The sequence below is a fragment of the Bufo bufo genome, assembly GCF_905171765.1.
Source record: "Bufo bufo chromosome 3 unlocalized genomic scaffold, aBufBuf1.1 SUPER_3_unloc_4, whole genome shotgun sequence".
Classification (NCBI taxonomy): domain Eukaryota; kingdom Metazoa; phylum Chordata; class Amphibia; order Anura; family Bufonidae; genus Bufo; species Bufo bufo.
In genome coordinates this window covers 14,708-42,272 of record NW_024399989.1, presented here as the reverse complement: position 1 = coordinate 42,272, position 27,565 = coordinate 14,708, and the positions used below count along the sequence as shown (strand labels likewise).

The 27,565-nt window shown below is 47.2% G+C and overlaps 1 protein-coding gene across 2 annotated transcripts in view; it reads left to right on the top strand.

The window, feature by feature from the left end:
- The window catches only part of LOC120982835 (aldehyde dehydrogenase family 3 member B1-like), a 55,096-nt gene extending 31,626 nt beyond the window's left edge, over positions 1-23,470 (top strand). For both annotated transcript variants that reach the window (XM_040413017.1, XM_040413018.1), the window contains 6 exons: positions 1,820-1,905; positions 14,346-14,427; positions 14,616-15,002; positions 15,325-15,491; positions 20,402-20,501; positions 23,179-23,470. In XM_040413017.1, coding sequence (XP_040268951.1) covers positions 1,820-1,905; positions 14,346-14,427; positions 14,616-15,002; positions 15,325-15,491; positions 20,402-20,501; positions 23,179-23,372 — 1,016 coding nt within the window. In that variant the 3' untranslated portion in view covers positions 23,373-23,470. The remainder of the gene's footprint in view (positions 1-1,819; positions 1,906-14,345; positions 14,428-14,615; positions 15,003-15,324; positions 15,492-20,401; positions 20,502-23,178) is intronic.
- The last annotated feature ends 4,095 nt before the right edge of the window (positions 23,471-27,565 follow it).

Here is a 27,565-nt window from a genome sequence, read left to right as displayed (position 1 = left end):
CAAGCACTGCCTTCATGAAATCTTGTCCAGTTAGGACTTTGAATCCTGATTTATTAATTTTTTTATAGTGAAGTATCTAATTACTATGAAATTTTACCAAAAGACTGGTTCCCCCGATCACTGTCGAGGTGTCACCATGGTTTCTGCTCTCTTAAGGGATGGTAAGGCATGGTGCACCCCAATAGTCCAGAGAGTCAGGGTCTGCAGTAACAGTGAGCTTCTTTACTGGAGGAATTCAAGTGCAAAACAAAACAGATGAGGTGTAGGGCTGAATTCTCCAGTCTCTTCCCTGGCAGAAGAAAGGTTTGATGCTGAGGTAAGGCCAGAGCTAGCTGTCCCTCTCTTTCTCACAAGGCTAAGTAGGGTGGCGTGGCACTCTTGTCCTGGTTATGTGGGTGCTGGGGTTGTGGGTTCCTAGCCCTCAGTAGTATCACTATAGAAACTTCAGCACTCCAATGAATATTGCAAAACCCATGGTGTGGATACACATGTCTACCAGCTCAACATATTTCCCATACTTGCTCCTAATTCTCCACTGGCAACTTGTGTTTGAAAAAGGTCAGAATTGACCGAAACGTCACACTGTCACTTTAAGTTGCCTTGTATAAGGAAAACAAAAAATAAATACATCTCTATATCACCATTTTCACTAGAGTTCTGAAGTTTCTCAGAAGGCTGGCATCCTGGTCAAGGCCCATGGTCTGTAGCTCAGTAGTCCGGGTTGCTCCTTGGTGACCCATTGTCTGTGGCAGCGTATCCCCATCTTAGCGTCTTCTTCTGGTCACTCAGTAGTCTGGCAGAGTCTCCCCTCCAAGCACTGGTCCCTAACTGCAGCACACTAGGGGCTCTGACTGCTCTCCTTATACACCGTTTTTGCTAGACTGGAACCTTCTAGTGGGAGGGGTGGAGTGGAGAAACTCAGCACAAACAGATACAATGTTTCACCTCCCGTCTGGTATAGACTTACAGCTTCAATGATACTCAATGGTAATGACACTGCAGGTTTTCCAGACAAAAATAAATTTCCAGACGTAACAACAGAGCTAAAACCAGACATTCACAAGGTCAGGCTGTCTGCTTTTGGGAGTAAACAAGTCTGGCCTTTTCCCTCCATCCCCCTTTAAATTCTATGGCAGCTGTGGAAAATTACCAGGTTCCTATTCAAAGTCCCAAAAATCTTCTCAGTATTCATTAACCATTTCCACAGTGCCATGTAAATACAGTGATAATGAACAGGATACATATCACAACATATATATAAAATGCAGGTACACAGTATTAAACAATGCATGTTAACCCTTTCAAGTGAAATAAAATAAGAAGTGAAGGGAAACGGGCAAATGTCCACAAATGTCCAAGTGTCAAAGTACTCCCTGCTCCAGGGCACTGCAAAGCCCACGACTCATCTAGACCACATTTCTTGTGACAGATTTTTAGTTCCACCATATATTAAGGCTCCCCTTCTGTAGATTGTGGCTGCAGCCACTGGAGAACTGTGTCAGGATCGAACCTCGTACTGGGGAGAATGGCCGGAAACCCCCTCCCCCAAGAGGAGCATTTCATTATATGATTGTTTATGTCATTATTCTGATTTGTATAATTCTCAGTGTTTATTAATACTATATAAATAATATAGATAAGAGTAATAATGGTTCTTCTTCTTAGTATAATGCTAACAATAATAATAAAACTATAAAGTGTTACTAATAGAAATCTAACTAATAATAAGTAATATATTCTGATGATTGTTAGCGCTCTTATTTCTTATACCTGATGTGATCCTTGTTATTTCTGATTAATACTAGTTATTATTCTGCAGGTAACTGTGTGGTGGTGAAGCCGTCAGAGATCAGTGAGAACACGGAGAAGCTGCTTGCTGACAGTCTTCCACGTTATCTGGACAAGGTTGTTGCTTAGTTTGATGTTGCTGTTGTATTTCTCTCATTGTTTGCCCCCTCTAGCATGTGCTTTCAGCATGGCTCCGACCACTGCTCACCCCACATGTATATACCATAGATCACAAATAACACAGAAATATACAAAAATCAAGAGTTTGGATACTGTAAGTGACTCTTGGGACACAGTCAGGGGCGCACCACCAATGAGGCCAGATCAGGCAATTTCCTCAGGCAGCACCAGGTAGGGGCAAGAGGGGAGCAGAGGAAGGGCCATGGGCAATGAGCACTTTCATTGTGGCAAAGGGGCTCAGTTAAGAAATTGGCATGGGGGGGGCGTCGCTTTAGTTTTCACCTCAGGCAGCAGAAAGGCTAGGTTCACCCCTGTTCACAGTGATAAATGTGGCTCATCCTGAGACCCCTGAACATAACCTTGATCTGGAACATAACCAGAATTGGTCAATAGCTAGCCCAGCAAGAGTGTCCTCCTTTTCTCGGTCTCCTTCCACGGGCAGTACGAGTACGGTGTCTTTCACATTGTCATCATCCCTTTCTGCTTCTCCCACTCAAACTCCTCCTCTTCATCGTCAGCCATCAATATCAGATTGCATGGACGGGAAACAACTCTACGAGCCCAGCAATCCGCCGGTGCGCAACCTTAATTCCCACCTGGCCAAGTTGCTGGCGGTGCAGTCGCTGCCTGTGACGGTCTGGTCAACTCCCACTGTCACGGGTCCCCCTTTTCCTGCCCGGATGGTAAATAATCCTGTCAGGCGTACTCCCTGAGGCATGAAATCATCCCACACATCAGCGGAGGCCTATTGCTGGGTAAACCATGAACTGAACTTTATTGACACACACACATCACGTTTATACAGTGCACATAACTCCTCCCCCAGTGTCCTGGGAGATAATTGAGTGACAACATAAGCCGCCCCCTCCCCATGTGTCACATCCTTAGTTGGCTGTGGTAAGACTGTGAACAAGAGTCAAACTGTGGGGGGTTCAGTCAGCACAACCCTGGATGCAGGTGCACATCGCTATGGTGAAATACATATACAAACGCAAAAACACAAATGCAATCGCACTCTGCATCCAGCACTCTGCCCTGCCTCTATGCTGGATGTTGAATGAGGCATTGGTGTACATTCTGGCCAAAGCGTAATAAGCCACTCACCATGTCAAGGTCTGCTTTTACAGCGCCTACCAGTAGCCATTTGGCTCCAGAAGAAGTATATAGTGGGCTCAGCATGCATGTTGGTACTTGCATCCCTGGATCCGATGAAAGCTGTAATGGCACCGGATGGGGTTAAAAGCAGAGTGTGCCTGGCGCTCCCTGGACTTTGTGTGGCTATCATGGCCCATAACAGGTAGGAACTAGTGTTAGGGACCACTCATAGAGGCGACCTTGACGTGGTGAGTGGCTTATTACGCTTTGGCCAAAATGTACACCAATGTCTCATTCAACATCCAGCATAGAGGCAGGGCAGAGTGCTGGTTGCAGAGTGCTATTGCATTTGTGTTTTTAAGAGTCAAACTGTGTTCATGATGGAGGGCATAATAAAGGGCTTTCCTTCACACTGCTCCCTCCTTGCTGACAACTCCGGCAGACACAGATGGACCCTTTTCGGGTCGACTTGGGGCTGTCCGGGTAGCCCCTGAGATACTTAAGCTACCAACTCCATTTGCCTAGACAGGCCATCCTCATTCCCGTTCAACTTGCCAGGCCGGTTGTGTATAGTGAAGTAGTATGGTTGTAGGGATAGACTCCACCTAAAAAGACGGGCATTATCCCCTGCAACCCGATTGAGCCAGACTAGGGGATTGCGGTCGGTGATGATGCTGAATGCACGCCCATAGAGATAAGGTGTCAGTCTTTTCAGTGCCCAGACAAGAGCTAGGCACTCTTTTTCGATATAACTGACCTCCCTGGGCAATAGTTTCCGGCTCAGATAGGCTACTGTGTGCTCCCCTCCGTCCTCTCTGACCTGGCTTAATACTGTCCCCAGTCCAAACATGGAAGCATCTGTATGGACGATGAAACATTTATTAGGATCAGGGGCGGCGAGAACAGGTGCATTTACAAGAGCTTGTTTCAGGGTTTGGAAAGCTGTCTCACACTCCGGGGACCACAGGACCTGTCGGGGTGAGTTTTTCTTCGTCAGGTCTGACAAGGGTTTGGCCACATTGCTATAGTCAGGGACAAAGCGTCTATAGTAACCGGCTGTCCCTAAAAAAGCCATAACTTGTGTCTTGGTATGGGGAGTGGGACAATTGGCAACAGCCTCAATTTTAGCCGGCTCCGGTCGTTGTCTTCCACATCCTACCCTGTGTCCCAGATATTGAACTTCCGCCATACCACTGTGACACTTCTCGGGTTTCAAAGTCAAACCAGCTGCTCTGATCCTGTCCAATATGGTCCCTATGTGGACTAAGTGGGCTTCCCATGAATCGCTAAAAATGGCTGTCGTCCATGTAGGCACACGCAAAGTCCTGGAGCCCATCTAGGAGACGATCTACCATTCTTTGGAATGTAGCTGGGGCATTCTTTATCTCGAACGGCATGACCCTAAATTGATACAGGCCGAACGGGGTGACGAAGGCGGATTTCGGAAAAGCATCCTCGGCTAGGGGAATTTGCCAGTAGCCCTTGCATAAGTCGATAGTAGTCAGATACTACCCCCCTAGTGATGCGGTTCAGCAGTTCGTCTACCTGGGGCATTGGGTAGGGGTCTGTAACCGTCTTATCATTTAGTCTCTGGTAATCTACACAGAAGCGGGTCGTACCGTCCCGCTTTGGCACTAGTACCAGCGGTGAGACCCAAGGGCTTTCCGAATGCTCAATGACTCCCAAATGGAGCATCTCCTTAATTTCCTTACGCATTCATTCCCGGACCGCTTCGGGGATGCGGTAGGGGGTTTGCCTCAATGGAGCCTGGCCTGGGGTCTCTACCCTGTGGGTTGCTAGTCTAGTATATCTGGGCTCCTGAGAGAACCAACTCTATGGCCCTTTCTCTCTGGTCACTCCCTAGCAGATCGGGTAACGGTAAGTTATCCGTATCCTCAGATGCTGGGGAACATACGGCCGCCACCTCTTCCTCTCTCCCTTTGTACTCCCTTTGAGCATGTTGATGTGAAATGTGCACTTCACATCCTCGTTCTCACAGCTGGCGACAGTGTACGTAGTGTCACATATCTTCCCAATAATCTGGTATGGTCCATGCCGGCCAGCCTGTAGTTTGTCATGCCGGACCGGTTTAAGTACCATAACATTCTGTCCCAGTTGAAAACTACAGTGTCGGGCCTTCCGGTCATACCATACCCGCTGGCGCCGCTGGGCCACCTGAAGGTTCTCATGTACCATCTGCGTCAATGCCTCCATTCAGTCCCTCAATTACAGCACATACAGTACCACCGGGGTCCCTGTCGATTCTGTGGCCCCCTCCTAATGCTCCTTAATTAGATCTAGGGGTCACCTCACTTGCCTCCCGTATAACAAAGAGGAGGTGAGGCAGGAAATGCTTCCAGTCTCTTTAGGCGGCTGTGAACGTCTTCAGCATTTGCTTCAGAGTTCCATTAAATCGCTCACAGAGACTGTTAGTCTGGGGGTGATGCGGGGAGCTCATCAGGGGTTTTATCCCACAGAACTTCCATAGCTGATGTGTTACAGGAGCTGTGAATTGGGTACCCTGGTCAGATAGAATTTCTCGGGGAAATCCTACTCTTGAGAATACCTTGACCAGGGCATCTTCTACTATTTCAGCCTCAATATTGGGCACCGCTACCACTTCGGGGTACCTAGTGGCGTAATCCACTATGGTCAGGATGTAACGTTTACCGGAGCGGCTAGGTTGAGCCAGGGGCCCTATTAAATCCAACAAACACAAAGGGGGGGAAGGGGTCAGCACATCCCAATGCGCAGGTGCACGTTGCTTGTGGCTGCAAACATATATCTGAAAAACACATACAACACATACAAACCAAATAGAGTACACAAGTATATTACATTGCAAATGCTATGCTATGCTAATAACTTAGAGATGCTTAGCAAATACATTTTGTACAAAATCATTTGAGCCCGTCTGCCGCACTCCAAGGCGATCTCTATAAGACGTGTCCTAACACTAAAGCTCACCTGTTGGGAGCCATGACAGCGACCATGAAATCCAGGAAGTGCAGGTCCCACATGCATGCTGGGCCCCTTTTGGTTTATATCTGTGTGGTGCCAAAATGGCCTATTAAATCCAACGCTACCCGACTAAAGGGTTCTTCAATTATGGGCATGGGGATCATTTTGGCCCTAGGGTGGTCACCTCTCTTGCCCACCTGTTGGCATACTTCACAAGTTTGACAATAGTGTCGGACATCATTGGAGATTCCTGGCCAGAAAAAATGTTGGGTCACCCGGTATGACGTCTGCCGGATGCCCAAATGCCCAGCTAAGAGGATGTCGTGCCCAATTCTCAACAGCTCCTGCCTATACTTTTGGGGGACGACTAGCTGACATTTCCGCTTGGGCCATGAGGCATTTGTCCTAGAATCGGTTAGCCTATACAATCTGCTACCTTCCCACACATACTGCTCCCCCTCCAGTCCCCCTTGATCCGTTACAGCTTTTTCCCGGTACTTTAGTAAGGTGGGGGTCTCACGCTACATCTTTCCCAAAATCCTCAGGGGTGTCCCAGGATAGGGGCTCTACTGTCGCTGTTGGGAAAGTGAATCTTCCTGGGTCCCCGGAGTTTGTGAGGGGCCTTCTGCAGCACGACTCTGGGCTCTGGTAATTACAGTGTACACCTCCTGGTTGGGTGTAGGCATAAAGGCAGACATAAGAGGACCCAAATCATTGACCCCCACCTTTACTGTTCCAGACCCCACACCCCAATCCAAATGAACCTGGGCAGTGGGCATTCTATAGACGGCTCCTCCTTCCACCCGAACAGCAATAGATTTGCCTGTTGGCTCCTTGTTGTTATTGAGCAAATGTCTCTGAATCAGCTTGATGGTGGCCCCTGTATCCCGGAGGCCTTGGACAGTTTGGCCATTAACCATCACCAGTTGACGGTGGTGTTGTCGGTTATCCTCACTGGCCGCCTGTACCGGATTGGCTTCATGAAGGAACCCCAGGGGTTCTTCTCCAGATAACTCCGGGGCCTCCCCAGTAGTTGGAACTGGGTAATCAAGTGGGTAGACTGCTGCCCTGGCGCTGGCACCTGACGGACGGTTCCAGTTAGGTCGGGGTTGTTCCAGCGGGCAGTCCCTACGGTAGTGTCCCACTTGTTGGAACCGGAAACAGCGAGGTCCAGTAGTCTGTGGAGGTTGATAGGCCGCTGCTGCAGGCCGCTGGGGTAATTGACGGCTCCCTCCAGGTGGTTGTGTTAGGGCCTCGACCCGAAGTAGTTGTGGTTTCAGGGGAGGTTGTTCTGGCTTCCAGGCATCCTGGCCGCCTCTTGCAAGGTGAGAGGGTTACGGTTCCTCACTCACTCCTTTACATCTGGCGTGAAGAATTGTTCCAGTAGTACCAGTTGTAACAATTCCTCCAGGGTGGTGGCCTGACAGCAATTCACCCAGTGGGTGGCTGCCCTATGCAACTGGCAAGCCCACTCTGTGTACGAGTCCAACTCTGCTTTCCTGGAGTCTCCAAATTGACACACACACATCAAGTTTATACAGTGCACAGACATAACTCCTTCCCCAGTATCCTGGGAGATAATTGGGTGACAACATAAGCCAACCCCCCTCCCCATGTGTCACATCCTTAGTTGGCTGTGGTAAAACTGTGAACAAGAGTCAAACAGTGTTCATGATGGAGGGCATAATAAAGGGCTTTCCTTCACACTGCCGTACCATTTAGTCGAGTCTGATGCCATTAGGAAGCTAATGGCGTGTGCTAAGCCTTGTTGGAAGAATCATAACCGGCATTATTTTGCCCAAAAAGGCATTCCTGCCCTGTACTCTCAGGTGACAATGTGGGATGCTCCCTTTGATTGTCGCTATGCGGTAAGGTTCTCGCCATGCTGGGCACCTGGAGCAGGCAGGGACAGTGCATGTCCTTGATGGCCCACTGGCAGTGACGAGTCAGCACCCCGGCAACAAGGCCAGGTCCTACTGTTCCCCCCCACAATTGTGTCGACCTGGCTCCCACACCAGGCACTTGTCCGCCTCCTCCTCCATGAACACGTTCCTGTCCACAACAGCAGCAGGAGACGCGGTCGTTCGCACTAACCCTGGCTTGTGCAGGGTGCTGGCAAAGTCCAGGAGACTGTCAAAGCATTTCAACCACTCTTACATGGCGAAAAAAAGCTCTCCTGGATCTGCAGCGACAGAAGGGCCTGCCGCTACACCTCTTAATCCGCGACGTGCCAACTTGCTGGAATTCAACATTGAACATGCTCAAGCGTCTGTACGAGCAGCAGAAAACTATGAACCACTTTGTCATGCAGCAGACGACCTCAGCAGGGAGCATGTGTTGCTTTAAGGTCGTGCAGCAGCAGCTCAGCCGAGGAAGCACTTTGAAGAGGCCACAAAGTTTGTTGGCAGGGTCAACTGTGGCATGAACAGCGTCATTCCCCTCATAGTTATCTTAGAACAGACGCTGACGCTCATGCAGCAGGTGACCATGGTGGAAGAAGAACAGCTGTCCACCCTATAGCTGTTGGGGACCCTCAAGGAGAAACTATGGAGGAGGAGGTGAAACATTCACTGGAGGAGCAATAAAATGATGATGGCACTGGCCAAGACACCCAATTGTCTCAGTGGGGGGAAGGATAGAGTTGGAAAGAACTGGCTCCTTGTGCACACTTGCCAGAAAGGTGACCTGTATACCAGTCTGATGATTACTGGATAGCCATGCTTTTGGACCCATGCTATCAAATCAAAATAGAAAACATGAATGTTTTTATTTTGCTGAAAAGAAGACCAAGTTGCTTTATTGCCAAGATACACTGTGTAGACAGCTTGCCTCAGCTTTTATCAAGGAGACACCTTCTAGAATAAGCAGCAGCCATTCCAGTCTTAGGAATATGATGGAACAGTTTATTCATGTACCGAACCTGGCTGACTCCTATCAGCAAACGGAGATGCACCACCCGAACAATCGGGTTCAGTCCTACCTGCCTCTAGCCTTTCTCTGGCACATACCCTGTTCCCTGACCCCAAAGACTTCTGGAGAGGCAAACTGGAACAGTATCTGGAAATAGCCCAGTTTGCTCTCGCTGTTTTGTCTTGCCCAGAATCCAGTGTCATCTTGGAGAGGGTTTTCAGAATGGCAGAGGGCTTGGTGACTTCCAAAAGAATAAAGGTGTCCTCCACCAGTGTCTAAAACATCAATTTTGTCAAAATGTACAAGGCATGGATCTGTGAGGATTTTAAAACTCCCCCGGCTGATGTGCCGCGTGACACCCCCCATGGCCAATCGGGTTCCAGTGTTTAGGAATGCCAAGTGGTATGTTGTGGCCCTAATAGTTTGTGCCATGGTGGATACTGTCCCTCAACGGGGTTAGGCTCTGCAGCAACAAAGGAGTTGTAGTTGGTGGAGTAAGTAGAGTCCAGACCTGGTGAAGTTCAACAGTTTTTACTGAATAAACTTGCAATGAACTCCAGCAGGCAAAGGGTAAACTGGCAGGTGAACTTGAATACTTTGTTTTATCTCTCTGCTGCTGTGCTAATCTCTGGCTTCAGTCTGGTTCCTATCAACTTCATTTACTGTTTCTTATGACAGTGAGGTATCCTGTGACCTGTTTTGCTGAGTAGGGTGTCTTTGGCACCTAAATCTTCCTCCAACCCCTCCCTTGGTAGGAAGCAAGACTAGCCCACTTCTGCCCAAAAGGTGGAGAATGGAATGGTAAGTTCCATTCTATCGAAAGGTACTCTATGCCAGATATACTGCCACCTGCTGGACAACCAGGCACAGTGCATGAAATACAACACATAAATTACATAGAAATATTATTAAGGCACAGTATAAGGGGAACTGGAATTAAATACACATTATTTGCTAACCATTAGGGACAGTAGCTAGGTGTAAGAATGGTAGCGCCCCATCTGGGATACTATAGATGCTAATGTGTATAAATACAGGTAGCATTCTTACCCTGTCAGGGCATCATTTTTCGATGCTTGCTCCCAACAAGCCACAGTTTTTTTTATCCCATCACATCATCTGCCCCTTATAAGGGACAATTTTTGGAAGCTTTGGAATATGAAAAAGCAGAACTCTCATGTCCCGTCGTTGTGTGGTATCAAACACGCTGTATGTTAACGCTATCTGCCACGTGTTTCCCCACAGCCATGTATGGCAGCGTCACTCAGACATCATTTACTATTGCTGTCATTACATTCAAGACCTTAAATTGGGGGAAGGGGGGAGCAAAAAATTGAAAATGTAATAAAAAAATAAAAAAGACTAGAGAGAAAAAAAAAAGTTCTAGGAGACCTCAGAGTTTCATACAGTGCCTTGAAAAAGTATTCATACCCCTTGAACTTTTCCAAATTTTTTCACATTACATCCACAAACTTTTTATGTGATCGACCAACACAAAGTAACAAGTCTGTGTGAAGTGAGACGAAGATGAGACATGGTTTTCATATATATATATATAAAAAAGGACGTATATATGTGTGTATGTATGTATGATCCGCGATCACTCAAAATTGCAACCATCGATTTCAATGAAACTTAGTATACACATCCCTTGCTATCTGGAAAGAAATCTTGTGGGGTCTCAGCTCTCTAGGATGTACCGTTCCTGAGATATTTCCCAAAAATGACCTTCATTAGCCAATAGAAGCCTGCAGGTCTTTCTCGTTATATCCCAACTGCCATGCACACGGTCACATGTCCCTTATCAGCCAATAGAAGCTCGCAGGCCCTTAGTCTCCACATACACAGCTTTACTCCAGGTTTTTAGTATGTCACATGTCGCAGTGCAACATAGCCTATCATTATAAAAATTGTTGAGACAAAATGTCGCGCAACACATGTCGTCGTGTAGCCCTAGCCTTAAAGGGGCAGGGCCTTGTGGAGGTCACTGTTAAAGAAGCGGGCACTGTGGAGGTCACTGTTAAAGGGGCGGGCACTGTAGAGGTCACTGTTAAAGGGGCGGGCACTGTGGAGGTCACTGTTAAAGGGGCGGGCACTGTTGAGGTCACTGTTAAAGGAGCGGGCACTATGGAGTCACTGTTAAAGGGGCGGACACTGTGGAGGTCACTGTTAAAGGGGGTGCACTGTGGAGGTAACTGGTAAAGGGGTGGGCACTGTGAAGGTCATGGTTAAATGGGCGGACACTGTGGAGATCACTGTTAAAGGGGGGGCACTGTGGAGGTAACTGGTAATGGGGCGGGCACTGTGAAGGTCATGGTTAAAGGGGCGGGCACTGTGGAGGTCACTGTTAAAGGGACAGGCACTGTAAGGGTCACTGTTAAAGGGGCGGGCTTAGGCGGGGTTGGTACCGAGATACCGGCTGGTACCAAAGCCGACTTTGGAGTGCTAATTTTAAATGTTTTTAAAGATGCAGAAATGATTACCGAATTCATTCACCGAAATCTCGTGTGACTTCGGGTGAAACAAATTTTGCCTCCAAAGAGGCCATACATTTTAATGCTGTACGGAGACGGGTCTTCAGACAGCATTAAAACAAAGTGTTTGAACTAATCGACTTTGGATCTCTGATCGGAGTCTCGATTCGCTCAAGCCTAGTTACAAGCATTAGTATTTCCAATTTAGCTTATTTTACATCCAGAGAACTCCCTAAGTGTCTTCAAACTCCTAATATTAATATGCTTATCTATATAATTTACATAAGTCGATTATCAGCCAATTGGATTTGTCTCTGAAATCCATCCCCTCTATATCTCCATCTTCCAATAACGATAGGGTCAGTGGTTCAGCTACCAAATTAAATAAAAGCAGTGATAGTGGCCAGACAGGGAGCCTGACCCGCACCTTGGGGGTCTTATATAAACTACTAATCAACTCCCTAAAATTACCTCTCAGCCCCATCTCATCAAGTACTCGAAAGAGGCAGGACACACTGTCAAATCAGATGATTGCCGCCTTCCTAAAGAAGCTTGCCCAGAGCCTGACCCACTCGAGCACCGCTATAGTCCTCCTCATCTTTCCAACACCCCATCTGATAATAATTTTGGCATGAATAATGCCAACCTATTGGCTATGATTCTTGTCAATATCTTGATATTGGTCTGTGCGCCTTTCCATTTCTTCGGTATAACTGTAAGATATGTTCAGTTTGCCGATGGTAAGGTCTTCCCTTCTACATAGATGTTCCTGACGCTATTTGAAACGTGCTGCGCCAAGGGACTATAGGGTCCCAGTGTTTGGTATGCTGAGTGGTGATGTGGCCTGAATGGTTTGTGTGTCACGGTGCTCCTACCAAGATACCGTCGCTCCCCAGGGTTAGGCTCTGTAGCAATAGTTGTAGCTGGTGGAGACTTGATAAAGTTCAACAGCTTTACTTGAATAAAGTCGCATCCAGATAATGTTTGATCTTTCTCTAGGCTCCAGCAGGTTTTGGGGTAAACTGGCCAGTGTCCATCAGGGCACTACCTAGACAGGTCGTCTCTGCCTCACCACTACAGCGTAGCTCACACAGGGGGAATCAAGCTCAGACAGTTGGCATGTCAGCTAGCTTCCCAGGCTTTCTGACACTGACTAACGGTCTGGGGTCTCTTTTATTTCCCAGTAACGAGCCTCAGCAGCCACACCATGCTGGAGAAAGGATTCGGACTGGTAGGTCCCGCTACCAAACCTACCCACCAGTCCAAATAAAATCCAGCCCACTTTGCTGAAACCACTGCAGCTTCCTGGATTTCATTTTACCTCACCCAGCTGATGCATGACTATGCAAACAGCTGGACATGGAGGTCTCTGGTGACAGATTCCCTTTAAACACTGTATTGCAGGTTGGGGTCCACGTCACTATTCTGGGCATGGTCTTCTTGGTAAGGTCTGTCAGAGGTTTGGTACTAACCGACAGTGCCCAAAAAGCCATCCCTTGTTTCTTGGTCTGGGGTATGGGCTGGTCTCTAATAGCCTGTATTTTAGTAGGTTCAGGTGGCAGTTTCCCTCCCCTACTCTATGCCTCAGATATTGCACCTCCTCCATGCCTATTTAGCATTTATCTGATGGAAATGTTATGCCAGTTTCCAGAATTCGGTTTAGACCAATCTTCGCTTGATGAAGGTGGTCCTTCGAGGTCTCAATAAAAATAACCTGTGCCTACTTAGTGAAGACTGCTAACTCTCCACATCTCTGGAGTCCATCATCTGGTCCATTATTCAGTGAAAAGTGGTAGAAGCCTTCTTCACCCTGAAAGGCATGTTTAGGAATTCATACAGACACCAAACTGGGTTATAAAAGCTGACGTCTCTCCCCCCATTTTCGGTGCTGCTGCTACTACTACTGTTGCTACTACCCCTACACAGCTGCAGATCTCCTGTCCATACTGCTACTGCTGCCAGCACTACTACCCCTACCCAGCAGCATATCTCCTGCCTGTCTGATTCCACACCATACTGCTACTGCTGCCAGCACTACTACCCCTACCCATGTCTATTTTGCTTGGGGCCCCCAAATTCCTTCAAACGGCCCTGACCGTACTGCTGCTGTCATGGCTACTATTGCCAGTACTACTACACCTACACAGTGGCACATCTCCTGCCTTATTTGTCAGGTTCCACACTGTGCTGTTGCTGCTTGAAAAAAGGGAGAATTTGTGTACCATTTGTTCAGAACAAGCCACAGCTTTTTCCGATATTACCACATGTGTATAAACACTGGCAGATGTCTCCAATAAGGGACAATATATGGAAAGATTATTATTTTTTGTTTAAGAGCCTATTCACACGTCCGAAGTTCTGGGTCTGCATCCATTCCGCAATTTTGCAGAACGGGTGCAGACCCATTCTTTTCAATGGGGCCACAAAAGATGTGGACAGCACACCATGTGTGCTGTCCGCATCCGTAGTTCTGCCCCGCAATCATGGACAAAAATAGGCATTTCTATCATAGGTCCAGCCATGTGTGGTCTGCAAAATGTAGAATGCACACGGCTGGTATCCGAGTTTTGTGGATCCGCAAAACACTTACGGATGTCTGAATGGACCCTTAAAAGGCAGGCTGTTTACCACCGGCTCCATATATGTCAGTGTCACTATGACATTCATAATACTGTGCTGAAGTTAAAAACCCAAGGTTGGATGCAGTCCTCGAGTTCCCAAAGTTTCAGATACAACTTTTTAGGGTAATTGGGGCACTTTCGATTTGGGTTGAATTTATTTTTACCCAAAACGAATCTTCGAACCCCGAAACAAATAAAAATAAATCTCTACTTTTACTAATCTCTACTGATTTTTAATATATTACTAAAACCCCCGCCATGGCTTGTGTGGTGTATTTATGGGATTTCATAGGGTGTCTCTGTGTTTACATGACAGGACTGTTTTGCGGTGGTCCGTGCTGGAGTGGACGACACAACTCGTCTTCTGGAAAACAAATTTGATTATATTTTCTTCACAGGTAAATCCTCAAAACTTGGGAACATATGAGGAGATCAGCTCTTTCCTCTCAATGTAATATTCATGTCTCCACTCTCAGGAATCCTTCATTCTTCCTTCCACGTTTCTAACCCCACAATCGTTGATGCCTAAGGCTTTCCATGCCAGCAGTTTACACATGACTTCTGCATTTCTTCTGTCATTCTACAGGCAACCCCCATGTCGGGAGGATTATAATGACAGCTGCTGCAAAACATCTGACACCGGTGACCCTGGAGCTTGGTGGGAAGAACCCTTGTTATGTCCATGATGACTGCGACATCAAGAACGCAGCGCAGCGGATTGCATGGGCACGTTTCTTTAACACCGGGCAGACATGTCTGGCTCCAGATTATATACTTTGCTCTGACAACATCAAGGAGAAGCTAGTGAGTGCTCTACAAACCACCATTCACCAATTTTATGGGGAAGACCCAAAACTGTCCCCAGACTTTGGTCGCATCATAAGTGACAGGCATTTTAAGCGGGTGTCTGCTCTGCTGGCGTGTGGGAAGATTGTGACTGGAGGACAAACTGATGAATCTGAAAAATATATTGGTAAGAATCTGAATAACCTTGTTCTATCGTCCACTCATGAAGGGGGTATGGAAAGTGCTCAATGAATGGATCTGAGGAACGTAGCTGGGGGGCTACAAAGGCATGTGACATGGATGTGGGGTTCTGGGGGTGCCTCGGTATGTAGATAAAGGGGTAGGTCATCAAAGTAAACTATTACCTAGCGATGGCTCTGATGTCAGATAAATGGAATCTAGGAGGGGACACACAACTAGCTGCTTGTGACATGTCTTCTGTTCCATAACTGACCATCGGTCTTGGATCACTCCCATGATGTGAACTTTCATCTTTCTCTGTTTTGCAGCACCCACTATCCTTGTTGATGTGAAAGAGTCAGACCCAGTGATGCAAGAAGAGATTTTTGGTCCAATTCTTCCCATCTTTACAGTTTCTGGATTTGATGAGGCAATTAACTTCATTAATGACAGAGAGAAACCGTTGTCTGCGTACATCTTCTCATCCAGCTCTCAGGTCAGTTTGTTGAGTCCATGTTCGGATGTGACTTTCATGTATGGGGATTGTTGACATCTTAGGGATGGAAGTCCATTCTGGCCAAGCAGATTTGTCCATGTGTTTCATGGTCAGCCATATCAAAGAGGGGCCCCTTTCTTCTTGTGATGGCTTGGCTCTCACTATACTGCAGGTCTATGAACCTTCTTGTTAGATCAGTCTTGTCAATTGCTGAAGACTTTGATGGGAGAATCATTGATCTTAGTCATTTTCTTTCTGGTAAAGCAATAATTCTAGGACTGTAAGAGCCAGAACCATGGCTGTGAAGCCAACCTATTTTATGTTCTTAAGGCTTCAGTAGGTGGAAATTTTTATTACAAGACTCTCAGTCCCTCAATATGGCAGTATAACTGGAAAGTTGTAAGAGACCCAAATCAATTATTACATGTTCTGTGACATCATCAGGAAGAGTGACATCATATGTGAAGTTTTTGTCATATTGAATTATACAATTGTCCAGCCAATCAGGGATGCTGTGTCAAATCATGCGACACATGCGCCTTGCATGTGAAAGTGCAGATCTGTCCTGGAGCCATTCACATCCTGACCACAGCAGGTGAATCTTCTTACTATGTGGGATTATAATGTAGTGAGGACCTTCTCTGCCTTGTACTGTCCGGCTAGTGACTGCTCCTTATCTCTATTAGATCTCCGCATCCTGGAACAATAGATCCCAGAGGAATCATTCCCCGAGCTCCAATAACAGTGTAAGCCATTAGTCTCCTCTGGGCCTTGGGTAGAAGTCTCCAGCTCGGCACCATGTCCGGAGGGCAATTATGGGTTACAATGAAATGAAAGTCAGACATGACAATGAAGCAGCCAGGGGTCATGTCTGGGCAGACTAATTATTATGTTAGACTGATGGACGGAGTGATCTGGGGTCAGTTACTGAATCGAGGCCCCTCCTGAATATACAATCCCTGCCTAATGGAACACGTAAAAGGAAAACAAAAAAACTTTAATTAAATAATTAAATAAAAGACTGGAAAAGGAAACCCGATGAAGCGGTAATGATAGGCAGAGCTATTACTGTGGGCTCTGATACACCCTGTGTCAGACGTTTATGGCAGTAATGCCCACAGTTGAAGCGTATGTGTACTTGATGAATTGGGTAAGGCTGAAGAAGACAACAGGAATGACTGTAAGAGCAGTGTCTATCCAAGACTGGTCTGTCAGCACGTGTGACGGCATGTACTATCAGCCTCTCCTTCATACATGGGAATGACTTTGGCTTCCTTGATACTTCCCTGATGAGGTCTGCACACGTCCTCTGTCTCTATAGTAAATGCAGCAGTGATATCCCATTGACCCTAACCTGTCCAAGTCTGCCATATGCACACATACTCTAATAGTTCCATCCGATTGTGGCCGGAAAGTATCTAATTGCTATCTATTGTATCCAGGCTGACCTCACTACCAAGTTGAGTCTTAGTCCCTATGCTTATGCGCTACGCGTTCCGCCGCTCGGGCTCACCAGGAGCAGGGTAGTGACTAATACATGAGACAAACAAAAATGCCGTCCACCTCTAGTTGTGAAGTGGCGGCATCTCCGACGCTCGTGTGGCCGTGAAAGGGAAAGCTCCTCCTCCCTTACGGATCATACCCACTAAATCAGCCAGGCAGGAAGCTGGGGGCGTGGCAGTATCGCGCGGTGTATTCTCCCAGTTTACTGCGCTGTATTTTTACCAGTGGGTGGTCGCTCACTGGGTGTAAAAACACAGCAATAGATATAATGGATTATCTTGGCCGTAGAAGAATCTGAGGTAACATAACAGTGACCGACAGGGATAGAACAAAGAGGGTTGAAAATGGGACTTCTTGTTCAGCCGTCTAAAAAACTAACATTTCCTGACGGACCATAATCAATCCATGCACAATCCGGTATGCTGGAACAATTACCACGCACAACTACCACCAAGTATTGACCTTAGGATTCCCTTTTTGAGGGCAGCCGGGTGACAGCTATCCCACTGGAGTAGACTATTAGTGACCATGTCCTTCCAAAACAACCGTGTCCCAGCCTGCCGTCTTTATCTTTAAAGATGGTCAGATCCAAGAAGGTAATCTGAGTGACGCTGATCTCAGATGTAAAGTAAAGCCTGACATCATTCCGGTTTCAACGTGCCACAATATCCTCTGTGCTGCCCATCATGGAGGCAGTTATCTAATTAATATTTGTCTGTGGGCAGAAACCGTCTGACACAGAGGACCACATGTCCAGGGGTGTATCTGAGGCCACAGTAATATCTCCGCCTATCATAACCGCTTCACCGGTTCCCGGTCTTTTATTAATTATACGTTCCATTAGGCAGTGATTCTGTATTGGGCTTAGGCTTTGTCATCAGCCATGTCTGGTCTGGAGTAGAAGTCCAGATGCCGAGCCCGGTGTCCTGTTCTATGCTGCTATATAGTCTTACCATGACTACTGTGTCCAGCAGTCATACTCTGACTTGGAGGACTGTGGTTTTCGCTCTTTCATATTGAATGAGCCCTTTCCAATATAGCTCCAGATGCTATAATTAGTGGGGAATTACCTGGCAGTGGCCCCTGTAACGTGAGCGCGCATAGTTGTATTGTATCTTCATTTTTATACTTCAGAATACATAGGCCCAACTCTGTTGTCAGCTTGTGTTGCAACCATAATGGTGGACCTTGTAGCAGCACCATCTGGGGTCATCATCTAACCCTTCCCGCGGTCAGAAGAGAGATAGATCAGCAGACCAGGATAGATTTCATGTGAAAACCCTTCTCTCCCAAATGGGCACTGACAATTGGAAATTTTGCTGGAAGTAGATGATACTTGCACCCTCCTCCAGAAGGACACTTTGAAGGAAGCTGCTGGTCGACAGGTCGTATTGATGATGTTCATACAAGGCATCTATGTACGGATGAGACAAACGTCAATGTTTTTAGAACAAATGCACAACCTATGTAAGGAGAGAAAAGAACACAGCCCACAAACACCAAAGCCTCATCTGACTGTGAAGCATGGTGGCAGAGGCACCATGGGTTTAGGCTGGTGGAGGGGCATTATAGTTTGCGCATGGTGGAAGGAACATAGTGATTTGGGGATAGTGGAGGGGGACATTATAGTTTGGTTGTGGCAGTAAAAGCATTGTGGTTTGGGGATAGTGGGCAAGCATTATAGTTTGCGGATTGGGGGGCATCATATTTTGGACATGGTGAAAGGAGCTTTGTGTTTTGGGGATAGTGGGGAGGCATCATAGTTCGGGCGTGGTGGAAGGAGCATTGTGGTTTGGGGATGGTGGGGAGACATCATTGTTTGGACAAGGTGGAAGGAGCATTATGGTTTGGGGATCGTGAGGAAGCATCATAGTTTGGGGACTGTGGAGGGGCATCATAGTTTAGGGATTGTGGTCGGGGCATCATAGTTTGGGGATTGTGGTCGGGGCATCATAGTTTGGGGATTGGGGGGCATCATAGTCTGGACATGGTGGAAGGAGCATTGTGGTTTGGGGATGGTGGGGGGACATCATAGTTTGAGGATGGTGGTGGGGGCATCATAATCTGGACATGGTGGGGGGTAATCATAGTTTGGGGATGGTGGGGGGTAATCATAGTTTGGGGATGGTGAGGGGCATCATAGTTTGGGGATGGTGGTGGGCATCATAGTCTGGACATGGTGGGGGGTAATCATAGTCTGGGGATGGTGGTGGGTAATCATAGTTTGGGGATGGTGGGGGGTAATCATAGTTTGGGGATGGTGGGGAGGGCATCATAGTTTGGGGATGGTGGGGGGTCATCATAGTTTGGGGATGGTGGGAGGTAATCATAGTTTAGGGATGGTGGTGGGTAATCATAGTTTGGGGATGGTGGGGGGGCATCATAGTTCGGGTATGTGTGGGAAGCATCATAGATTTGGCATGGTGGAACGTGCATTGTGGTTTGGGGATGGTGGGGGGGGGTACCATAGTTTGGGAATGGTGGTGGGGCATCATAGTGTGGGCGTGGTGGAAGGAGCATTGTGGTTTGGGGATGGCAGAGGAGCAGCATGGATTGGGACTGCTTTGATACTTCAGGGCCTGGATGTCTCATGGTCATGAAAGGAACAATGGATTCTGAGGTGTGTGATAATATTTTACAGAAAATGATCTCAAGCTGAAGAGGTGCTGAGCAATGCAACAGGACAATGACCCCAAAACAAGGAAATCAGCTGAAAAAAGGGTTGGAAAAGATTAGTGCTTTGGATTGGGCAAGTGACAGTCCTGACCTCAACCATTGGTAATCTGACACACCTTAAAGAGGGCTGAACACACAAGACACCCCAGAAATAGAGATAAACTGAAACACATCTGCAGGGAGGAATGGCCCACAATTCCTACACAACAATGAGCAAACCTAATTTGCAGCAATAAAATATTAGCAATAGTCACCTTCACCTAAAGGGAAATGTAGAGGTTATTAAATTCAAGGGTTCATTTACTTTTTCTCCCAGCATTGTTAATGTTTACTCAATGTGATGCCCGATACAGTTGTCTGTGCATTGTTAGTTTAGATTGTGTTTGCCTATAATCATGACTTAGATCAGTCCACATTTTATAATCAATGCAGAAATCCAGATCATTCCAGCTGTAGTTCATTATACAGTCATTTCTGTCACCTTTTTGATGGTATTTTTGCAGGTTATAAGTGGTTGTTATTGAACAAGGTGAGGACACGGGTCCATCACAAGTCAGGCACCTGTCAGATGTCAGGAGTAGTTTACAGACATACGGATGCTGCAAGGAGCAGACAGCAAATATTTGGTCACGGCCATTAGAGAATGATTCCTGTGGCGTACATCTGACCAGAGTGCGGAGACTCTCAGAGCGTTAGACTCTTCTGAGGATTGTCTGCATTTCACTCAACAGATCGTTCACCAGTTCCTGGACCGGACGAGCAGCGGCGGCTTCTGTGCTAATGATGGATTCATGCACACAACCATCACCAGTCTGCCATTTGGAGGGATCGGTAAGTGTCGGGTTCTGCTCTGATAGAACGTAGATGCAACCTGTGACGGATCTCCTGGCACCCCGACCGGGTACCTCAGTTGATAGGTGCTCCTAGTGCTTCCCGAGGACTTCAAGCACTCCACTCAACACCAAAACCACCACAGGAACCAGGAACTGGAACAAGCTCTTACAAGAGCTAATAGTATGGCCAGGGGAGTATAGCAAATCTTCAGCGTATAGAAATCCCCAGTGTTGATCAGTTACCCAAACACCAGCCTCAACATGATGAAGGGTAAAACAGGAACTCTTTATTGAACACACAGCATTGACTTATATACACATGACATACTGAGGACATGACATAGCAGACAATCCTGTACAGTTTAAACACAAAACTAACCCTATTCAACAAACACAATGGCATTGTCTGTGACACACTTAACAAACACAATGGCATTGTCTGTGACGCACTTAACAAACACAATGGCATTGTCTGTGACGCAATTAACAAACACACTGACATTGTCTTTGACGCAATCAACAATGAACATGCAAACAGATATCTTCACCCCCTCCATAATGAATGAATGGGAAGAGGAGACACATGTGATGGGATTATCTCCTGAGTGTATCATAGGAGTCGGCTGCTATTATAATGAACTATCTTAATCCCATCACTTACACAATCAGTGGGAGTCTCAGTGCAGAGTTAACCCTTTTTGTGTTGCTGAATCCACACCATGCCTTTTTAATGGGCAATAGGAAATATGTGGCATATAAATTACACACATAAATCAGGGTTCATAGTTCCGTGTAACCCCAAAAGGTCTGAGGGGGTCTCCATAGTTCTTGGTCCATAGTCTGTAGGAAGGAGGCTGGCCCTCAGGCTTCTCCAGCAGCCCCAGTGACGGTTCAGTCCGTCACACAACCACACAGATTTCTCATGGGCACGCCCTTCTAGCATGAAACATTGGGCTCCTCTGTAAAGCAGTCCATTCACATCACACAGACCCCAGTTGGTAGAACGATCACTGGATGCCATTGCAGCGTACAACCATCATGCATCTGCAGTGGCCATGTTTGGGCTGGCAGAGTCTCCCCTCCAAGCACTGGTCCCTAACTGCAGCACACTAGGGGCTCTGACTGCTCTCCTTATATACAGTTTTAGCTAGACTGGAACCTTCTAGTGGGAGGGGTGGAGTGGAGAAACTCAGCACAAATAGATACAATGTTACACTTCCCGTCTGTCATTGTTCCCCTCTCAAAACACTGACTATGTGTGGTTCTAAATGGACAGCTAAACGCTTGTCCGAGACTCCAGTAAACAGAAGCCCACTGCTTGTGTTGTCTACCAAAGGAATCCAACTTTATTCTATTTTATTTTGTGAAACTGCAATACAATACGATGACAACATATCAGTATACATAGAATGACTAGTCTAGCATAATAACAGCTAATACAACAGAAAGGCACTTACAGGTGATGATGTCTCAGACAGGCTGCATCCATCGAGAATGGCTGAAGACACTTCCTAGACCAAGGGTCATTTCCTGCCTAAGTGAGTTACAGAACCTGGTTAAAGCTGCCACTCACCTTTGCCACTAGATGGCAGTGATAAACTACCTATATAAGTAATACAATAATTAGCCTGAAAAGGCAGCACAGTCAAAGACTTACATTCCAGCTTCAATGATGCTCAATGGTAATGAGTCTAATGACACAGCAGGTTTTCCAGACAGAAACAAGTTTCCAGACATAACATCAGAGCTAAAACCAGGGATGTGGAGTCGGTAGATAAATGCTCCGACTCCGACTCCTCAGTTTTTGGTACTTCCGACTCCTCTGTATTTAATATGCAAATGTATTTTATACATTCCTTGAAGGAAAGAAAGGCAACATACATGTCATTACCACAGAACTACTGGCCAGGAAGCCAACAGTCTACTGTATTGAACAGTTTAAGCAAAAAACAAACACAATGAAAACAACAAAGTTTTTTTAATTTTTTTATCAAGTGGCTGGATAGTAGCAGCAAGGATAAACATCAGGAATAGGAACTTTACCAGTTCAAAAATGGTGCTGCTGCTGCCTTCTCCCTTGTGTGCTGATCTTCTGCTGAAGATAGGGCAGTGGCAGGATCCGGGAAGGGGCATTACTTGTAAAAGAGTAGAGAATTAATTATAACTTTGTGAATTGGGACATTTAAACTTGCTTTTTTAAAATTTTATTCCAATTTAAAAATTTAGTAAGAGTCGGAGTCGAAGTTGATTCATTTTTGCCGACTCCGACTCCAGGTACCCAAAATTGCCTCCGACTCCGACTCCACAGCTCTGGCTAAAACCAGACATTTAAAAGGACAGGCTGTCTGCTTTTTGGTGGTAAACAATGTCTGGCTTTTTCCCTCCAAAACATGGTCTTCTTCTTTAAACCATGTGGCAGCTGTGGAAAATCACCAGCTTCTCAATCAAGGTCCTAACAGTCTCTCAGTATTCATTAACCCTTTCCACAGAGCCATGTAATTACACCATATAAAATACAGTAACACAGTATAAAATAAGAAGTTTATAACCTTGAATAGGAGAAACAGGAACAAATGTCCAGATGTCAAAGTACCCCCGTTAGTACTTTGGTTTAATAGTGCTAGTACACTAACATGACAGTCAAGGGTAATATCTCTGCTTGCTTTATCTTTCAGGACACAGTGGTATGGGTATGTATCATGGCAAGTTCAGCTTTGACACCTTCTCTCATAGTCGGGCCTGTCTTCTGCGCAGTGATGGGCTTGAAAAACTAAACGAGCTCCGATACCCACCGTACAAAGACAGCTGCCTGGGACTCATCCGCTACTCCATGGAAACAAAGAAGAAATCATCCTGTGTTCTGATGTGAGCTGATGGTAAAGAGGAAGAGGGGAAGAAGAACATCCCTTTATTACGTCGCAGGGACTCGGCCTCACTTATGATGTAATACACATTCTCCTTTATTAACATGGTCTCCATTCTTTCTTATCATATTATGAAGGACGAGAACAATGAACTCTTAGCAGATCTGTGAATCCCAGGGACAAGGGCACAGGAACTGCTGGCCATAGCAACCCAATGCTTCCATAAGGACAGTGTGAGGTGGAAGCAGTATCAGCAGCAGAGTTAGGGTTTGTCCATCCCTCACAGCAGCAGAGTTAGTGGTTATCGATCCCTCACAGCAGCAGAGTTAGCAGTTATCCATCCCTCACAGCAGCAGAGTTAGGGTTTCTCCATCCCTCACAGCAGCAGAGTTAGGGTTTGTCCATCCCTCACAGCAGCAGAGTTAGTGGTTATCGATCCCTCACAGTAGCAGAGTTAGGGTTTGTCCATCCCTCACAGCAGCAGAGTTAGGGTTTGTCCATCCCTCACAGCAGCAGAGTTAGGGTTTGTCCATCCCTCACAGCAGCAGAGTTAGAGTTTATCCATCCCTCACAGCAGCAGAGTTAGGGTTTATCCATCCCTCACAGCAGCCGAGTTAGGGTTTGTCCATCCCTCACAGCAACAGAGTTAGGGTTTGTCCATCCCTCACAGCAGCAGAGTTAGAGTTTGTCCATCCCTCACAGCAGCAGAGTTAGAGTTTGTCCATCCCTCACAGCAGCAGAGTTAGTGGTTATCGATCCCTCACAGAAGCAGAGTTAGGGTTTGTCCATCCCTCACAGCAGCAGAGTTAGGGTTTGTCCATCCCTCACAGCAGCAGAATTAGGGTTTATCCATCCCTCACAGCAGCAGAGTTAGGGTTTGTCCATCCCTCACAGCAGCAGAGTTAGTGGTTATCGATCCCTCACAGCAGCAGAGTTAGGGTTTGTCCATCCCTCACAGCAGCAGAGTTAGGGTTTGTCCATTCCTCACAGCAGCAGAGTTAGTGGTTATTGATCCCTCACAGTAGCAGAGTTAGGGTTTGTCCATCCCTCACAGCAGCAGAGTTAGGGTTTGTCCATCCCTCACAGCAGCAGAGTTAGGGTTTGTCCATCCCTCACAGCAGCAGAGTTAGGGTTTGTCCATCCCTCACAGCAGCAGAGTTAGGGTTTGTCCATCCCTCACAGCAGCAGAGTTAGGGTTTGTCCATCCCTCACAGCAGCAGAGTTAGGGTTTGTCCATCCCTCACAGCAACAGAGTTAGTGGTTATCGATCCCTCACAGAAGCAGAGTTAGGGTTTGTCCATCCCTCACAGCAGCAAAGTTAGGGTTTGTCCATCCCTCATAGCAGCAGAGTTAGGGTTTATCCATCCCTCACAGCAGCAGAGTTAGGGTTTATCCATCCCTCACAGCAGCAGAGTTAGGGTTTGTCCATCCCTCACAGCAGCAGAGTTACTAGATAACGATCCCTCACAGCAGCAGAGTTAGTGGATAACGATCCCTCACAGCAGCAGAGGTAGCGGTTATTCATCCCTCACAGCAGCAGAGTTAGGGTTTGTCCATCCCTCACAGCAGCAGAGTTAGTGGTTATCTATCCCTCACAGAAGCAGAGTTAGGGTTTGTCCATCCCTCACAGCAGCAGAGTTAGGGTTTGTTCATCCCTCACAGCAGCAGAATTAGGGTTTATCCATCCCTCACAGCAGCAGAGTTAGGGTTTGTCCATCCCTCACAGCAGCAGAGTTAGGGTTTGTCCATTCCTCACAGCAGCAGAGTTAGTGGTTATTGATCCCTCACAGTAGCAGAGTTAGGGTTTGTCCATCCCTCACAGCAGCAGAGTTAGGGTTTGTCCATCCCTCACAGCAGCAGAGTTAGGGTTTGTCCATCCCTCACAGCAGCAGAGTTAGGGTTTGTCCATCCCTCCTAGCAGCAGAGTTAGGGTTTGTCCATCCCTCACAGCAGCAGAGTTAGGGTTTGTCCATCCCTCACAGCAGCAGAGTTAGGGTTTGTCCATCCCTCACAGCAGTAGAGTTAGGGTTTGTCCATCCCTCACAGCAACAGAGTTAGTGGTTATCGATCCCTCACAGAAGCAGAGTTAGGGTTTGTCCATCCCTCACAGCAGCAGAGTTAGGGTTTGTCCATCCCTCATAGCAGCAGAGTTAGGGTTTATCCATCCCTCACAGCAGCAGAGTTAGGGTTTATCCATCCCTCACAGCAGCAGAGTTAGGGTTTGTCCATCCCTCACAGCAGCAGAGTTACTAGATAACGATCCCTCACAGCAGCAGAGTTAGTGGATAACGATCCCTCACAGCAGCAGAGGTAGCGGTTATTCATCCCTCACAGCAGCAGAGTTAGGGTTTGTCCATCCCTCACAGCAGCAGAGTTAGGGTTTGTCCATCCCTCACAGCAGCAGAGTTAGGGTTTGTCCATCCCTCACAGCAACAGAGTTAGGGTTTATCCATCCCTCACAGCAGCAGAGTTAGGGTTTGTCCATCCCTCACAGCAGCAGAGTTAAGGTTCGTCCATCCCTCACAGCAGCAGAGTTAGTGGTTATCGATCCCTCACAGAAGCAGAGTTAGGGTTTGTCCATCCCTCACAGCAGCAGAGTTAGGGTTTGTCCATCCCTCACAGCAGCAGAGTTAGTGGTTATCTATCCCTCACAGAAGCAGAGTTAGGGTTTGTCCATCCCTCACAGCAGCAGAGTTAGGGTTTGTCCATCCCTCACAGCAGCAGAATTAGGGTTTATCCATCCCTCACAGCAGCAGAGTTAGGGTTTGTCCATCCCTCACAGCAGCAGAGTTAGGGTTTGTCCATTCCTCACAGCAGCAGAGTTAGTGGTTATTGATCCCTCACAGTAGCAGAGTTAGGGTTTGTCCATCCCTTACAGCAGCAGAGTTAGGGTTTGTCCATCCCTCACAGCAGCAGAGTTAGGGTTTGTCCATCCCTCACAGCAGCAGAGTTAGGGTTTGTCCATCCCTCCTAGCAGCAGAGTTAGGGTTTGTCCATCCCTCACAGCAGCAGAGTTAGGGTTTGTCCATCCCTCACAGCAGCAGAGTTAGGGTTTGTCCATCCCTCACAGCAGTAGAGTTAGGGTTTGTCCATTTCTCACAGCAACAGAGTTAGTGGTTATCGATCCCTCACAGAAGCAGAGTTAGGGTTTGTCCATCCCTCACAGCAGCAGAGTTAGGGTTTGTCCATCCCTCATAGCAGCAGAGTTAGGGTTTATCCATCCCTCACAGCAGCAGAGTTAGGGTTTATCCATCCCTCACAGCAGCAGAGTTAGGGTTTGTCCATCCCTCACAGCAGCAGAGTTACTAGATAACGATCCCTCACAGCAGCAGAGTTAGTGGATAACGATCCCTCACAGCAGCAGAGGTAGCGGTTATTCATCCCTCACAGCAGCAGAGTTAGGGTTTGTCCATCCCTCACAGCAGCAGAGTTAGGGTTTGTCCATCCCTCACAGCACCAGAGTTAGGGTTTGTCCATCCCTCACAGCAGCAGAGTTAGGGTTTGTCCATCCCTCACAGCAACAGAGTTAGGGTTTATCCATCCCTCACAGCAGCAGAGTTAGGGTTTGTCCATCCCTCACAGCAGCAGAGTTAAGGTTCGTCCATCCCTCACAGCAGCAGAGTTAGTGGTTATCGATCCCTCACAGAAGCAGAGTTAGGGTTTGTCCATCCCTCACAGCAGCAGAGTTAGGGTTTGTCCATCCCTTACAGCAGCAGAGTTAGGGTTTGTCCATCCCTCACAGCAGCAGAATTAGGGTTTATCCATCCCTCACAGCAGCAGAGTTAGGGTTTGTCCATCCCTCACAGCAGCAGAGTTAGGGTTTGTCCATCCCTCACAGCAACAGAGTTAGTGGTTATCGATCCCTCACAGCAGCAGAGTTAGGGTTTGTCCATCCCTCACAGCAGCAGAGTTAGGGTTTGTCCATCCCTCACAGCAACAGAGTTAGTGGTTATCGATCCCTCACAGAAGCAGAGTTAGGGTTTGTCCATCCCTCACAGCAGCAGAGTTAGGGTTTATCCATCCCTCACAGCAGCAGAGTTAGGGTTTATCCATCCCTCACAGCAGCAGAGTTAGTGGATAACGATCCCTCACAGCAGCAGAGTTAGTGGATAACGATCCCTCACAGCAGCAGAGTTAGTGGTTATCGATCCCTCACATTAGCAGAGTTAGTGGTTATCGATCCCTCACAGCAGCAGAG